The 16,894-nt window shown below is 39.0% G+C and overlaps 1 protein-coding gene across 9 annotated transcripts in view; it reads left to right on the forward strand.

The window, feature by feature from the left end:
* The window catches only part of CLASP2 (cytoplasmic linker associated protein 2), a 232,004-nt gene that overhangs the window by 16,927 nt on the left and 198,183 nt on the right, over window positions 1-16,894 (forward strand). For all 9 annotated transcript variants that reach the window (XM_061587096.1, XM_061587086.1, XM_061587088.1 and 6 more), the window contains exons 3-6: window positions 3,206-3,309; window positions 7,696-7,787; window positions 8,012-8,087; window positions 9,215-9,312. In XM_061587096.1, the coding sequence (XP_061443080.1) occupies window positions 3,206-3,309; window positions 7,696-7,787; window positions 8,012-8,087; window positions 9,215-9,312 (370 nt within the window). The remainder of the gene's footprint in view (window positions 1-3,205; window positions 3,310-7,695; window positions 7,788-8,011; window positions 8,088-9,214; window positions 9,313-16,894) is intronic.

Consider the following 16,894-nt stretch of genomic DNA (forward strand, 5'->3'; position numbering starts at 1 on the left):
GGGTGTGAGTAGAATTTGATGCTTTATTTGGAGCTTAAAGAATGTTCCTGAGGATGTTAAAAAAAATTACATGGATTTTTCACTGTTTAGCTCCCACTGTATTTACTTTAAGGAAACACTTTCTTGAATACAGTAGGGCCCCGCTTACCGGTGTTCCATTTTCTGGCGTTCCGCTGATGCGGCGGCTTTCAATTAGGGGGAATTCCCCGTTTTAAGGCCGGTTTTGCGCTTTTGTGACATTTTCGAGTCATTTTCTTGCGACGCGCCCCATTATCTTCAATGGGTTCCGGTTTATGGCGATTTCCGCTTTACGGCGGCAGTCCGGAACAGAACCTGCTGTATAAGCGGGGCCCACCTGTATTGAGGGCAAATTTTGCAGTACGCTGTTTTAATGGAAAATACTTTTCTTGCTTATATGGTTTCCTTAACTCAGGAGTGGCAACTGGATCTGGCTGCTAGGCAGCACTGCCCACCAGTCAATCACCTGACATCATTATGATGTCAGGTGACAGCTTCAAAGGGACTCTGTTCTCAGCAATGAGCAAATGATGGGTGAGAGGGAATCCCTTTGAAGTCCAATAGCAAGTGCGATTTGGATTCAAACCATGCCTGCAAATTGTCATTTTTCCTCTGCAAATTTGCATGGTGTGGTTTGGGGGGAAATGGCTTTGTGGGCCTAATTAGGCTCACTGGCAGGAGGTTCCCTACCGCTGCCATAACTAAGAGTGAAAATGTGTGTAATGGCTAAACAGTCCCCAAACAATCTTTAGTGAGTATGTTCTCACAGGCTGTAGTTATTTACTGAGAACATAGTTCTAGGGCTAATCCACCAGTGGAGCATTTGGTGATTTCAAGAGGCATGGTGGGGGTGGGAGAAAACCCTTTGGTTTTTTGAAGGGTTGGCTGTGGCCAGTGTTCAGGGTGGAAAGAATGCTTACTGTTTGAGGTGGATGGATGGTCTTCCCATTCTCTGTTCCTCCCTTTTTTAAATGTAAGCCACTGTACTCTTCAGCCAGCTGTGACACTTTTTTTTAAAACCTTCTTAATGGGCCTAGAACCACATTTAATGAAGTTGCATGGTTGCCGGTGACATTGTACAGGAAAAAAAGATGGTTGTTCCGTGGTAGGCAGCCATAATATTTTCCGTACTGTGTTTCTAGAACTATGTAATGCCATCATGTAACACCATTCCTTATTAAGGGTTTTTTATGCATTACAGCTGTCTGCTGAATGCAGAAGCTTGTCTTTGTTCAGTGTTCAATGGAGGGAGGGAACAGAAAGACCACTTTGTTGGACTTTAAGTATCCTACCCACCCAAACATGCTGTGACTTTCACAGAAACCCCTCAAAGGTCATAGAAGCCTCATCTTCACTTGAGTATGAAGGTCCAGCACAGGTGGGAGATGGGGGTCATGTGCAGACCTATATACTTTCTCTGGGACCTTTCCTGCACATGCAGCCATGCTGCTAAATGCTGGATTAGCCCGCCTGGGATCTGTGTCCTGGTTAGATCATTAATCACTACACTTAAAGTTAAATTTGAACTGAGGTGTAGAGAATGCCACATAGGTAAGATTTTCTTGCATGGCTGACATCACTTTTAATTGAGGCCCCAGTTTTAAGAGCTAGTAACAAGAGACAGAAGCATTTGTCATGCAGCAGGCACCTTTGGTTCCAAACCATGGTATATTACCAGTTAGTTTGTTGATGAATAAAAGCAATGTCTTATATGAAAACATTCATAATAATCTTGTAAAAACACTTGTTATGAGATGTTTAAAAAGACAAACTCAACTTGTATAACTCACAACTGAGGATTTCAAGTACATTGTGTCATTGTCATGTGAAGCTACAGCTGTTAAAATCCTCACCAATTTCTTGTAATGTGTTTTAAAAAACATTTACACTCTAAAGCTTCTGTCTGTGGACCAAACATTTCAATACAAGGTTAAAAGCAGTAATTACAATTGTCAAATTAATGGCTTAATCAGCTTGCAAGTCTGATTTATCAGTCACGCATTTGATTATTTTTAGAGCCTGTATTGCCTCTGTCCTGCCTTTTCATTCTGTATCACCTCTCCTTGTTGAAGAAAGTAGAAAGATAAATATGCAGTCTTTCTGAGTTCGTGCAGTAAGGCTGATGACTAGTCCCTGGGTATGGGGTTAGGGTCAAAAGACTGAAATTGCTTCCTAGTGTTTTCCACTAGATAGAAAGTAGCAAGAAAGCATTGTCTATGTAAATAGGTTTTTGAGTTGTGTTACAGCAGCGAGTAAATTAAAATTCTTCCTCCAAATCAATAACTTTGTCTTTGGTTTTATATGATCATAGATTGCCCTTTTGTATTTTGTGGTTTTCCACATACTAGACATGTGGGAAGCTGATGGCATATATATGTATAGCAGAAATAATAGTGCATACTTGCCTCCTATTCAAGATGAAAATAGTACAGAGTGTATAATTCTTTTGTGTATCATTCTTCAGTGATCTTTTCAATAAACATGGGACTGGGTGGAATAGTGCTTCAGCCTCCAATGTGCTAAGGGTTACAGTATTCTAGACTTGTGGCCAGGGGTGGAGGAGAAATTCATTCAGCCCGTATTTTTAAGTGAACTAACCTAATTTGCACCTCCTGAACTAGTAACACTGATCAGAACTTAATTATTCTTCCAATTTCACATTTCTCTGAATTTTGTAATACAGCGTACTGTTCAGAAAAGTACCAAAATGGAGAATATGTATTTAAATACATACTTTGTGACAAAATATTTAAATATGAATTTTTTATCATTTTTTAAAATCACAGATTAAAGCTGAAATGTGATGACCACATATCAAAGTGACATGGATCAGAAATACAATGCTTTGTATATCTCTATTTGTTGACTGAAGGCAACAGCTTTCCCAGAGTGTAATGTGGAGAATAGAGACAAATGTGGACAAAATAAGTACTCTGCAAACTCATAGTAGTCCATAACTATGCAATATTAACTCTTTTAAAAAAGGAGCGCAGATATAACTGGTCAGAGAAGTTGGGTGACAATGCCTCTGAAACAACCAAATTATTGAAAGTAACAAGTATTGATTAGTTTTTACATTATTGGTCGTGAATTAAAATTTTAAATTGCTTTTATAGTCAGCTTTAAGATATAGTTTTATTCAGAATTTGCATTCTATAAAGCATTAATTCTTGTTTCTGTCCCCTAGTTCTTCTGGTGTTGATGGATCGAATGGGAGATGCTAAAGACCAAGTTCGAGAACAAGCACAGAATCTTGCTTTGAAGTTAATGGATCAAGCAGCTTTGCCAATGGTATGGCGTTTCTAGGAATCTGGACAGGTTTCCAGATGTATTTATGCTCTTGTCAAGTGCTCTTTTAATAGGGTAACTGGATATAAAGAAAGGGAAGGGTTCCTATACCTTTTTATATTTGTGTAGCAGAAGTAAACTTAATTGGTGCAGTTTTTCTTACTCAGACATAGTTGTACCTACCAAAATCTCTTTTACAAAAATATCAAAGGAACTTTTATTTTTTATTTGTATAATTAACAAAATTTATATATCACTTGATTGTAAAAAAAAATCTGTAAGTGGTTTACAACAAACACTAACATAATCAATAATATTGTTAAAAACAAGTAATTAAAAACATTTTTAAGACAATTAAAACAACTACTAACTAAAAGGATTAAAACAGTTCAACATCTATGTGTTCAGGTTTGCCTGAACAAAAAAGTTTTAAGCAGGCACTGAAAGGAATACGGTGAAGGCACCTGGCTGATGTCAATAGGCAGGGAGTTCTGAAGAGCAGGTGCTGCCATGCTAAAGTGTGTAATGAACACACTTTACAGGGCCAGTTCTATAGATTGAAGTATTAAAGTGAGCATGCACAGGGTAAGGCAGTCCCAAGCTGCTAAGAGCTTTATACACCAGTAGTAACATCTTGAATTTGTCCCAATATAAGAATCCTATTCTTCTTTGCATGTAATCTTCTTGTATTAAGATAATGCTTTATTAATTTATTTACACACACACCGCTTTTCAGGCAGACCTCACAAAGCAGTTTGCATAAGATTATTTCAACAATAAATAATGTTTTGCTTTTAAGTTACAATAAAATGGAAAAGGCAGCTTGTTTAAGAAGAATCTGTTACTGTTTCTTCTCCTCTCCCCTGGAATCGAGATGCAGATGCCCCTGTGGTGACAGTTGGGAGAGGGAGGGGCCACTATGGCAGCTGGATGGTGACTGTTCCTCAGCTTGTTTGACACATGGTTTCCAAACTGTCAATCACCTAATGTCATATCATTCCAGGTTATTCAAATTTATTTTCATGACTACAAATGAAAAATCTGGATCACTGTTGTACAATGGTGCATACTGTGCACCATTTGTAATTATTTTTTTACAAAAAAATTAGTCCAGTCACGGGGTGGGGGGAGAGATTCAAAGCTCCAGGTCAAATCAGGCCTGCCGAACTGTTTAAAGTGGTCTGTTAGCCCCTTTTCCTCCCTATTGCATACTAGGCTGGAAGGAGTGATTTCTCTCCTTCCAGTGCTAGAAAATGGGAGAAAAATGGCTGTCTTTGCTTGTTAGAGACAGTGATTGACCTTTTGATCACAGCACTGGGCTTGCTGGAGAGGTTCAAATGGGGATGAGTGTGTGCTATGTGCATGCTGTATATGCACAGTGGGGAGGAGAGCCTGGTTGGGAGTCCAGAGTCTGTGAGTTCAAATCCCCGCTCATGTCTCCTGGGTGTCAAGAGCCAGCTAAAGATCACCCCCACAGTGAGTGGCTCAGGGTTACGTGCCCTGCTGCCTGCGCAGCTGTGGCCAAGCTGCATAGTCCCAAGGAGCCCAGTTGCCCCACAGCTGGCGGTTGCAGGCAAGGAAGGGGCTGGCTTGTGCAGCTGTGGCAAGCTGAGCAGGCCCTAGCCAGCTGGGGAGGACTACTAGCCTCAGAGGGAGGCAATGGTAGACCTCCTCTGAATACCGCTTACCATGAAAACCCTATTCATAAGGTAGCCATAAGTCGGGATCGACTTGAAGGCAGTCCATTTCCATTTTCCATCTACCAGTAAGAGATATGGAGGGGGGTGCAGGATGGCCATGCCAACTTTGGTTTACACTTTGATTTCTCAATTCTCTCTGACTGCTTTGTGTATTGCCATGAAAACTTAGAGGGTTGTTAAGCAAACGTTTCTGAGTTCAGGACTATAAGTTTTGTAAGGTTTTGTTTTGAAATGAGCTTATGGGAAGCAGCAGAATGGCATGGGGGTATTTCAGTTTAACATTGCGGAATGTGAAAAGTCTATGCTGGCTGTAGTATACAGCCGCTCTTGTGGCTGCATAATATTCTTGATCTTTTTCACACAGTTGAAGGGATTGGGAGCATTGTGTGGGATTGCTTTTCCCTTCTATCATGCAAATTCGTCCTGCCCTTACCTTGCTGACCCTAGTCATTGACCCTGCTAGAAACTATTATTAATACCAATAAGAGATGGGGAGAGTGTATGTATATGTTTACTAGTGAGTCTTTATACGTGGGTTGTAACACTGTTGAGCCTGAGCAGTTGATGTATGAGTGGCTGGCTGACAGAGATAATGTTTAAGGTAGTGGTAGTGGATGGAATGGATATTGAGTGAAATTGGGTGAGAGGTTGTGTATCTCTTGTGCTTGTTGTAATTTTATATTATACGGCCTTGTATAACACAATTTTTATGTTGTGTTTATGTATATGAATATTGTTCATGCATTTTGTTATGTAACTTATTTGACATGGGTTTTATTGTTCCTAATATACAGATATGTTTTTGTGTATTCTACTGTAAACCGCTTTGAGATCTTTCTGATAGTATGCAGTGTATAAATTGAAATAATATATAATAAATAAATAAATAAAAGTTTGTTTTCAACTGGGGTTTCAGCCTGTTAAAGGTGGAGGTGCAGATGCCCTTAGTCATTACTAACTCTAGCAGAGGAATTCACATGAGAATTTGGGGGTGGGGCAGGGAGCATGTGATCACATGGCCTGTCCTCGATCCGAAATGCAAACATTGCATTTGCAAAGGCCTCCACTGGGCACCATGGATTTAAATCTGGATCCAACATTCTTTTAGGGCTAAATCCATTGGGGATTTAAACACAGTTTAGCACTTGGTTAACATTCGTAGTTATCTCATTCAAATTTGCATCCAAATCTCTTGACAGTTGGGTTGAATGTTATAGCCATCACTTGCTGGTGTTTCCACCTGCTTCCCATTGGATGTTCTATATATAAAAAAATCCTCAATGCCATTTCTTTTTAACATGTCTAGCTTGTTGGACATTTCATTTTTTAAAACTTTCTATATCTAGTAACTAGTTTTTTGAGCGCATGTTTGAATTGTTATAAGGAAAATGCTGTTTGCCGACAGACTAGCCGCTGCTACTAATTTTGCTTTTCATAAGCAACATTTTGCTGGCTTCTCCTTAAGTCAAAAGTAACCTGAAATACTATTCTTTTTCCTGTGCAAAGTGTTTTGCCTCCATAAATTTAAGCTGGGCTTGTGCCAGCCCAATGCCTGTTAAATGCTAGCAGGGCGTTCTTGCAATCAACTTACTGCATTGAACATAAACTGAAATGCTGAATTTTAACACGGTATTTTTTGTGAATCCATGCAGAAATGGCGGAAATGGTTCAGTTATTGAATGAAGATTTTGGCAAAATGTTTCAACACTGTTTAACCTACTTCAGTAATTGTGGAATGTATATTTAATATTGTTTAGTTAACCCTATCTAATATTTTTCTCAACCCTTTTAAAAGAAAAAGAATGTATATCATTCAATATATTCTGCAATTACATGTGACTGTCTATTTTGCTCATTCTACAGCATGACTTGAATACTGGGAGGGTCTAAATCATAAAATGCTGCAGTCTGGGAAATGTGCTCTTGCTCACTGTGCAGCAGTTGCTAGGCAACCTTTTTCTCCTGAATGCCTGCTGAACGGCTGAGATTATAATGGCAGCATTGCAGCTGAAGGGAATTGCAATTGGAATCTGCTTGCTTTGAAATAACATTGCAAATCTAGGCTTGTAAGTCTCAAGTATACAGCACTGGTAGTTGTGATACAGCAGAGCTCCTGGGAGGTTAAGAATTACAAAGATAAAAGCAAGAAAAGAATTAGTAAGGGCAAGTGAAACATGGAAATACGAACGTACATGGTAGCAGACGAGTGTAGGTCAAGAAATTGATCATAGAAGAAACATCCCAAGATCATCACAGAAGCTCACTGAAGAACAGAAACAGCATTGGAATTGGAGGGCAAATAGAACCAGAAATGTGCAAATAAATACAATGATGCATTTTTGTTTTTAAAGCAATCAGATGTAAAAAGAAATTCAGTTGAAAATCTTTGGGTGAGGGAGGGACATATTAAGGTCATAATGGGAAAAATATATATATTTTTAGCAGGGAAAGATTAAGAGAGAAGTACTGACTCCATCTGCTGAAAACTGTGATTGATCAAATGTTTAATTTTTCTTACTACAGGTGTTTTATACCAATATTAATATACAAGAATGAGAACAGGTGTAAAACATAAACTTTTTGTCCTAAAGAGTCATATAATTTTGATCTTTAAATTTAGAATTAACATTAGCATCATGGAAAATGCATTTCTATTCAGTAATCTAACCTACCCTTTTATTTTTAATAGTTCATTTGGGAACGCCTTGTTGCTGGCTTTAAACACAAGAACTATCGTTCACGAGAAGGAGTGTGTCTGTGTCTTACTGCAACATTAAACACGTATGTATTTTATTTTTGTAGATATAGGCTGTTGAAATGAATGTCCTTTCCTGCATGCATATTCTTTTCATAGGGTATAATGCTTTTTTAAAAGACCCTTAAAATGAAAAGAATGCTCAGAAGCTTCCTAGATTATAAGGAAGTAGTAAGAAGATGCTGGAGCATATTATGTTAAAATTTGGGGTGAGAGTGAGAAATGACACTTTGATTTTTTCCCCTTCTAGATATGGTGCACAATCATTGATTCTCAGCAAACTGGTACCCCACTTATGCATCTTGACTGGAGACTGCAATAGCCAGGTAGGACAATATTCATTCAACAAAAAGCCATGTCTTCTGATTTTCTGCTGTCTGCATTGTCTTACTCCCTGAGTTTGCTGATAATGGGAGGATTGTAGGACATAAAGATCCTCTGTGTCGGTGATTCTTAAAGGAATTCACAACGTTCTGAAACTTTAAGTTTAGACCAAGAGGCAGAACTTCTTTCCATTTCCCACATAAAACTAAAGTAGAGAAAGGTGTCTTCAATTACTTGTCACTGTTGTGAAACACTGAGGTAATTTTTTCATGGAACTCTTGTTCTAGAAAATCTCTAGGTATGGTTTTATCTTATGTATAGTATTAAATGATATTTTAGGATTCTAGAAATAAAAATGTTTACTATATCATTGTAAAGCAGATCGGGTGATAAGAGTTACTTTACCACGTCCTCCCTTGAATCTCTTACTGTAATAGGCTTTTTTCATTTTGATTTTAAGTCACAGACTGTAAGATAGAGCAAAGTTAAGTTTCTTTATATTTCCTAAAAGAAATTATAAGTGTGTGTATAAAATTCTAGATACATGGTGGAAGTGAGGAGTTGGGAAGGAGAAGCATACAACAAGAAATGGCTTCAGGGTCCTTGTACAGTGTTGCTTTTGTTGATCAAACAGAAGTGAACACGGTAACTAACAGGCTGCAAGGGTATCTCTTGCAGAAATTAAGTGCAATAGAGGCACTATAAAATACCTTGCAACAAACACATTTGACACATTTTCCTCCAAGTGCAGTAGCCATACTTGCAGTGCAAAAGCAGACTATGAATACGGAACAGTAATGTCCAGAGCAGCACAGTATATCAGAGAACCTTAACTTTCAGAAAGTTGCCTGAGGTTTGACACATCTCATTGTAGCAGTATAGTCTTTCTGCTTCTTCAGTCCTGTTGGTCAAGGGATTTGAAAAAAGATGTAGCACTAATGCATCTGACTCCTTAAACTGCAGCCTCCTTTCACCCCTTTCCCTTCACTTTAGTTAGAACTGTTAATAGGTAAACATGTAAATGATTGATGAGAAAAGACCAGAAGATGAGGCGTTAAGCATAGTGTGTTCATTGACATACCTTCAAATATTCTTGACAAGTTCTAATACTTGCCCTGTATGCTCACAGGTGAGAGATGCTGCAATATTGGCTATTGTGGAGATATATAGACATGTAGGAGAGAAAGTAAGAGCAGACCTTAACAAAAGGGGACTGCCCTCTGCAAGGTGAGTTTGGTATTTGTGCAAATGGCTATAACAGCTGTTTTGCTATAATTATGTGCATAAACTTACCTATTGTTGGTCAGATTTTTGCTGTCAAATATGTATATTTTTCTGCTGTGAGATGCACCAGAACATCTTTTACTCAAAATTGGGAACTGAAGATAATTGAACAAGAAAAAGAAAACACTGGTTCACAATCTACCATTATGTCTAGAGGGCGTTATACAAACAAACGAGAACTGTGCTAGTTGCTGTTTGTGACTGAGTTGTGTGGCAAAGCTGAATTTTTCAAATTGCAAGAAAAGGAAGGAAGAAGGGATATTTCCTGATATTTCATCAAAATAGTGATCAAATAGACAGCAGGGCAAGCAAGCAGATAGATGAAAATAATTTAGAATATTCTGTGTATTCCCTTTCTTTCATATATTGGGGCTTTTTAGTTTAGAGAAAAGTGAGTAAGAGGAGACATGATATTGGTGTATAAAATTATGCATGGTGTGGAAAAACTAGATGGTGATTCCCCCCCCTTCTCACAATACTAGAAGTTGGCGCCATCCAATGAAGCTGACAGACAAAAGAAAGTACTTCATAAAGCACACAGCTAAACTCTGGAATTGGCTCCCACGATGGTGACAGCCACCAACGGATGGCTTTAAAAGAGGATTAGACAGATTTGTGGAGGATAAGGCTATGTTCTTCCTCTGCTGTATGCTTCTGAATAGAGTTGCTGGGAACTGCAGATGGGGAAAGTGCTGTTGCACTCAGGTTCTGCTTGCAGGCCTCCCATGGGCAACTGGTTGGCCACTGTGAGAACAGGATGCTGAACTACATGGGCATTTGACCTGATCCAGGAGGCTCTTCTTATCATGTTTTACTCAGTATTTTCTGTGTGGAATGACAAAGGCTTTTTCTAAATCTGCCAAAAGTACAGTAGCACTTCAGGAACCTCCAGGTTTGGCTGTGAAAACTGATGAAAAAAATTATAGCACCTCTAAGCATCCTCTCACCCCAGAGATATCCCTGACTAGGGGGAAAGTTTATTGGACAAAAGGTGTGATGATTGAAGCTTGACCCAAAGCATTTGTCAAAGGAAAACAAATCTGATTATTACCTTCCCCATTATGAAACTTGAGAATAGGGAATATCTCTCAGGAAGCCATGATGTTTCATTTTACCCATTCCATATGGACTATCACTACAGCCCCCCCCCAAATGATTTTAAGGAGGAATGCAGGGGTGATGATTACAGCTTCTGTTCCAAGTTGTCCATTGGGTGATGCTGGAAATGGTGCCCATTGGACATGGCTAATATCTTCATGTTTACAGCCAAAGTGAATCCCTATCCCCTTTTACCTAGCTGCACTCTTGGTCTCCCTGGCAGCTCTCTCTCTTTCTCTCTGTATTATCCCTTAAAGAATTTCCCTTTGCTACTTAAGTCTTTCATTGTTGACATACTGTATTTTGAGTCAGGTATACACTTGGAATGACAGTAATCAATACTTTTTACATATGGAGTCTCTTGTATGTCTCCTAAATCTGAATTTGGACAGTGATAATATGTAAACTAGCTCTAGTCCATATACAGAGAACAAATAAAATGTATGTAAGTGAGAATTTCCCCAAATTTACCTGAGGTGTGAATACATTTTACCCAATCTGTCAAGCTAATGTTGTTTAAGGGTAAGCTGTCTCTGAAACTTTAGGTTCTATTTAGTTCGTAGTTGTTGACAATGGCAATCCCCATATATTTGGCCAGTTGGTCCCTTCATGGTGGGCTTTGGATAAGGCAGAAACAGAAGCAGCAGCACAACTCCCTCTCTCTTTCTCCAAAATCAAATGTAAATTGACAGACAAACCCTTTCTCTGCTTGTAGGACGATTTAGGGTGGGGAGGAGAGGTGGTGGCAACCCAAAATAATGATTGACTAATATGTGGTGCCCATATTTGTGGAACACCAATCAGGTGGCATCTGCAGAAATGTGTTGGTGAGGCTCTATGGCACACATAGTTCATCTTATGAGTTCTGGTGGTATATCTGAAGTGTTAAAGTGAACACTGTTTGCTGTTAAGGTTTTCAGATTATTTTCCTGTGCTTTAGTACTTGGGCAGGCAGACGGCTTCAGTACTGAGTCACTTATTGCTTGAACCTGGTTGATTGATTAGGTTGTTTAGAGAGCTACAGTTGTGCCAAAACATCCTTTTCATGTATTAGTAGCTGTAGGGCACTCTTGGTATAGCTGATGAGCTTGTACTCCTGGAGCAGAAAAGTTTTTGTTTCATTCTACTGGTTTTAGTACCTATAAGACTGAGAAACAGATGGATATTTTATTGCATTTAAAAGTATTCTTGAACTTCTGCTGATCTCTCCAACCACAGTTGCTTGGAGTTTGAGTGGGTTTCAACATCAGAGTGAGATTTTGACTGAGAATTCTGAACTAATATTTACTTAGGCAGTTCTATACAGTACGTTGAACTTTTATTTGCATTGGAATCTAACAGATGGCATTATGGAAGAGTCAAATTCCTAAAAAGATGCAGTCTGGTGCTGTACGGTTTCAGATTTACTCAATACTTTAATCATTTAGGACTATACATCATGCATCTGATGCATTAAGCTTAGATTAAACTTACTCAATACTGTATTAGTCTTTAAAGTCTCCAGCACTGGAGGCATTCATGAGGCAGCTGGACAGAGCCATCTGTTGGGTATGCTTTAAGTTGGATTCCGCAGTTGAGCAGGAGTTTGGACTTAATGGCCTTATAGGCCCCTTCCAGCTCTGCTATTCTATGATTCTAGGTGCAGTAGGACTATTAGTTGCTCTTGCTACAACTGACAAGCATTTCTCTTTTGGAAATTCTATTTTGTTACTCATTCACAAAATGTCAAGGGCAGGAATATACCCCTATCTCGGAAACACTTATATGGTCACTTCCAACTTCTCATTCATCTGACAATAAGTGGTGACTGACCATAACAGAAAATGGTTTTAGTTCACATTGTTTGTGTATTAATGTCCAGAAACAAATGCAAGCAAGAAAGAACTCGAGGATATTTATTTTTGAATTATAGGTGATATACAGAGAGTTGCAGAAAAAGAACCACTTCACATAATTGCCCACACTACACAAGATTTCAAAAGATGAACTGCTTTTACCAACTCCTTCCTAAAATAATTTGGATGAACTGATTGTCCTGTGCTTGACCTACAGTATTTCTTGAAATAAAGCTTTAGTAACCATAGATTTGTCAGGAGGAAAAGTTGAATGATCATAAAAGCAATCCATTTTATTCCTTCATTGTGCTCCACTGGAAAGGAGTTCCAGTGCATTGTCCAAAATAGTTCATAGAAATATCTTTATTCAAAGATAGTTGTATTTTTTCTTCTTCTAAAACTTGGAGAATATCTACTGCTTGGATACTAAACAACAAAATGTCCTGTCACCTTAAGTAAACTGTTGTTGAATCTTTCGATCAGTATCCTATACCAGGTCTTTTGAGACTTTCATAAAAGACCCTGAAATAATGCACAATATCTTTCAATTTTCATCTTATGACTGTTTGTGCATTTTGTCTGTTTTTGCATTATAAAATGTGGAGTTTTTGCATGTGCTAATAGCTCCAAAGGCTGTTGCTGAATAGGTTGTCCTGGATGATATCTGATCTGATGTATGATTTTGTATAAGAATAAAATTGAACTCTTGAATTAATCTGAGGAGGGCAAGCAAAGAGATGAAATGATGGAGAAAACATAGCAATCCTCTATAATTGAAAAGGGAAACTGTTCATAAGCAAGATCAGATGCATATGATGTTTCAGCCGTCATTCCTTCTAATGCTGATTTGAGTCTTTCGTTGCTCACACCTGTATAGCCAAAACAGCACCAATTCCACACAATAGAGAAATATCAGTGAATTTGAGGTAACACTGCAATTTAGAGATAATTTTAAAAAATCTTCAGGGAAAAAAACAAGGGAATTTAGTGGTATGGATTTTGAGAGACTGAACGTGGGGTGATTGGCCCCAAGTAAGAGGGGGAATGGAGTGGCTGAAAAGGGCAGGGGAGACATGGATATTAAGAAGGGTAGAAAGAACTATATCATTGTATAGAGAATGCTTCTTGGTTCACATTGAGAAGCCATTTTAAGAGCTGTTCCCAGGGAACAGATATGAGAGCTCTTCACAGACATCAGTGGAGAAATCAGAGAATTTAATGTAGCTCAAATTGAGCCAAGTGTTCCCGTAAAACAACCCAAAATGGAGGGAGGATCCCCCACAAAAAAGGAGCCAAAGAACCTGTTCAGTGAGCACTGGAATACTGACTAAGGAGGGACAGAATGACTGCAGCCCTAAACTGGGAGCACTTCACATTGTAACATTTTTCAGGGTACAATTTGTAGTTAAACTCTGGTTGTCTCAGATTGGAAGCAAGAAAATGATAAATTCTAATCCCTCCTCCCAAAAATATGTTTATGTGGATTCTTCTGCTAGATAGGCTATACTCTTATCAAGTGGAAATTTTCCTAATATATCCCAACACTTCTCATTTCACTGTTCAATTTTCCTTTCACACAAATTCTCTCCTTGCTCTCTGAAGATGTTAGATTAAAGATTTTTCCTTTCTTCTTCTGGTTCCTGCTTTCTTAGAATGTCGTCCATAGAACAGGGACAGGGAACCTCCAGTTTGTGGGCCAAACTTGATGTCATACATGACATCAGGTGTGGGACATGTAAGACCGGGGATTCAGAGGAACAATCAGGAGCTTAAAGCAGGCTCCCAATTGTTCCTTTGTCGGATCAATGTTTTTTCAAGTAACTGGAACTGACATTCATAATAGGATACAAACCGCTGTCCTTGCATTATGCCTGCAAAGTGCCCTATGCCCCACATTTAGGTTGTGTTTTTTTTAAAAAAACCCTCCAAAATCCATAATTGGACCACACTTTTATAAGGACCAATCAAAATGTCACAAAATGGTGTGCCCAATTTTAAAGGTTTTTCCCCATGTGGTGGCTTTTTTATGGACATTTAAGTTATATTTTCTTAAACAACAAAATGGTATAGTCACCACCTTCATTGCCTGGCCTTGCATATGTGCCTCTACTAATGACACTGCATGAGGAACTGGACTTCTGTAATTTTCTTTCTATCTTGGACATTTCTCAAGTTTTTATTCAGAGTTGAAGTTTATAACAGAAGCAATGGTAAGGAAATGTTTGCAATGCTGTTTCTTGGAAGATGTTGAGTTGTAGAAAAAGTAAATAAGGAGGACTCAGCTCAGCTTGGGGTACCTCTTTAGTGGATTTCGTGGATTTTGAATACATTTTAATGCAGTTATTTCAGGTTGCTTTATCTTAAAAGCTTTTTCCTGTATGATTAAAGGTGAGGAACCTGTGGCCCTCCAGATGGTAAGGACTACAACTCCCAACTCTGTTAGCCATGCTGATGGGAGTTGGCATCCACCTTCTGGTGGTTCACAGGTTCCCTGTCACTGCATCAGCTGTAATTGAAAGATGGCTCAATTTTATAAATTGCTCTTTAAAAAATAATTAAGGTTATATCAGAGTCTTATCTGACCAAGAGAGGCAACGTTCTCAGCCACAGTGATGCAGCACCACTCAGATGGGACATACAGCATGTGTGAGTCTTCTGGTTGGAAGAGAGCCATGTTGAAAAAGCAGAGATGTGAAGGCTGTAGAAGGTGGGGAACTGGAAAAACCTGGGACTTGAAATGGAAAAACAAGAAATTTGGGGAGAAATTTAAAAATATATCAAAATAAGCAATGCCCTTTAAAGCAGGTTTGCATGCCTTTTTACAGTATTTATTTATTTAGAATATATATAGCCCATTCTTCATTGAATTATTTCAATTCCAGAGCAGGGAACAAAATACGATAAACCGAAAAAAATACACAAAAGTTACAAAATCATGTAAACAGGTCCAATAAACAAATTAACAATTCTGTCAGAAGGTGTGCAAAATTACAACGAAGATAAAAAACAAAACACAGGACATTCAAACAGATTTAAAAAATAAATGGTCGTAGCAACAGTTCCCACTCCATTTATCAGCTGTGGCAGCCCACTCACGGCCCCTCTATCTCTCACACAAAGAGGGCCCCAGTCTATGCCAGCAGGCTCTCACTCTATGGCTTTTGAGCAGCTTAACACCTTTCATTTCCTCCACCCCAGCATCCAGGCTCTCACCTTGAGTAGTATGAATCGTTGCCTGCAAGGATGCCCAGCAAAAACCTCCCACCCCTTGACCATAGTAGTAATACAGCAAAAAACAAACACAAACGAAAAAACGGCAAGAAGCCACAGCTGATGTTCCTCTCCTCTTCCTGATCCCAGCAAAGACTACAGCTCCCATCAGCCTCAACAAACATGGCCAATGGTGAGGGATGATGGGAGTTGTAGACCAGCAACATCTGGAGTGCCAACGGTCTTAGAGCAATTGTTCCTGTTTGCCTGCTATATTACAACAACAACAACATAGGTGGAATTATTGCTATTTTACAATGAAGCTGATTTAATAGATTATGCAAGATGCTTGAATTCCTTATTTCAGTAGCAAACAGAAAAGGATTCGCTCCCACACACTGCTTGGATCTTAATAGGTTTTTTATTCCTACTTAAATTCTTAGAAATCCTTCATTACAATTCTAAATTATAATAAACTTCTGTGTATGCTGCTTCAACCATCACTTCAACATAAGAAGAGGCCTCCTGAATTGGAGCAAAGGTCTATCTCAGAAATCACCAACCTTTTGGAACCAGAAGACGCACTTCCCATTGAGAGAGTACTGGGGACACAGCAAAATGGCTGCCACCGGGGGGGGGGGAGACAGAAACAAGAAAAGTGCACTGAAAGGGGGGGGACAGCAACTCTTACGGATCCCAGGGATTGATGTTGCTTGATGTTCAAACAACTCATTTATCAGTCACAACTCTGACTTCAGTTATTAGCTAATAACACTGACAGGCAGGCACAGCCAAGCTGGCTCATTTCATAGAAATAGCTTAGCAGAGTACCTGCACACTTGTTCCATAACTTTCCTTCTAGGAGAGCTAGAGATTTTCTTTTCTTTTTTTAAAGGCTCAGATTCTAGGCTACCTGCTGGGGGCACAATTGAAGGTCTTCATGGTCCCCGTGGGCAATGGTTTGGCAACCCCTGACCTTTCTTATACAGCAGCCTGTTTCCCACAGTGGCCAACTAGATGCCAATGGGAAGCCACAAGCCCGACATGAGCACACTAGCTCTGTCTTGCTCCCATTCCCCAGCAACTGGTATACAAAGGTATTCTGTCTCTGCTCCTGACTTAAAACTATTGATAGCCTTATTTTCCATGAATTTGTCTAGCCCCTTTTAAAACCATCTAGGTTGGTGATCATTACCATTTCTTGTGACAGTGAATTCAATTGATGGGCTGTGAAGAAATACTTTTCTCTGTCCTGAATCACTTACCATTGGGCTTCATTGAATGATCCCAGGATTTAAAGGAAGAAGAAAAATATATATCCATTTTCCCATCATTGTGAGAAATTCTCTTTGATAGGATGATGAACTATGCTAGTAAGCTTT

Source organism: Rhineura floridana, chromosome 10, assembly GCF_030035675.1.
Source record: "Rhineura floridana isolate rRhiFlo1 chromosome 10, rRhiFlo1.hap2, whole genome shotgun sequence".
NCBI lineage: Eukaryota > Metazoa > Chordata > Lepidosauria > Squamata > Rhineuridae > Rhineura > Rhineura floridana.